We start from the raw sequence: 385 nt of genomic DNA, 5'->3' as shown, positions 1-385 counted from the left end.
CCCACCTAGGCGTGAGCTGCCCTCCCATAGCAGGCGACGGCGTTCTCGAGGTACACGGAGATAGCGTCGGGCTAGGGACAACGATCACCTTCTCGTGCCCTCTGGGTTATTACCTCAACGGAGCGGGACAACTCACCTGTCTGCCCTCAGGTGAGCTTCTCCGGATGACCCCTAGACTATCCGGAGGTGAAATGAAGGTGTTCCGAAATGGGTCCCGTAGGTGAAACGAAGGTGAGCTAAAGATGACACAATAACTATCTGAAGATGACGTAGAAGTGACCCAAGTGACTCGAAGGTGACTCCGAGGTGACTCAAAGGTGACTAGAAGGTGAAGGAGATGCAGCTTCGTGTTGCAAGAAGTTAGGTAACACTGGAAGCAGGTTTG

At 53.5% G+C, this 385-nt stretch overlaps 1 protein-coding gene across 3 annotated transcripts in view; it reads left to right on the top strand.

Annotated features, from left to right (window-relative positions):
• The window catches only part of LOC119593492 (locomotion-related protein Hikaru genki-like), a 249,107-nt gene that overhangs the window by 241,775 nt on the left and 6,947 nt on the right, over positions 1-385 (top strand). For all 3 annotated transcript variants that reach the window (XM_037942442.1, XM_037942441.1, XM_037942440.1), the window contains exon 9: positions 10-150. In XM_037942442.1, coding sequence (XP_037798370.1) covers positions 10-150 — 141 coding nt within the window. The remainder of the gene's footprint in view (positions 1-9; positions 151-385) is intronic.

This window comes from Penaeus monodon, chromosome 32 (assembly GCF_015228065.2).
Source record: "Penaeus monodon isolate SGIC_2016 chromosome 32, NSTDA_Pmon_1, whole genome shotgun sequence".
NCBI classification, from domain to species: domain Eukaryota; kingdom Metazoa; phylum Arthropoda; class Malacostraca; order Decapoda; family Penaeidae; genus Penaeus; species Penaeus monodon.
The sequence above is the reverse complement of the archived record's forward strand: the minus strand, read 5'-3'. Positions and strand labels throughout refer to the sequence as shown.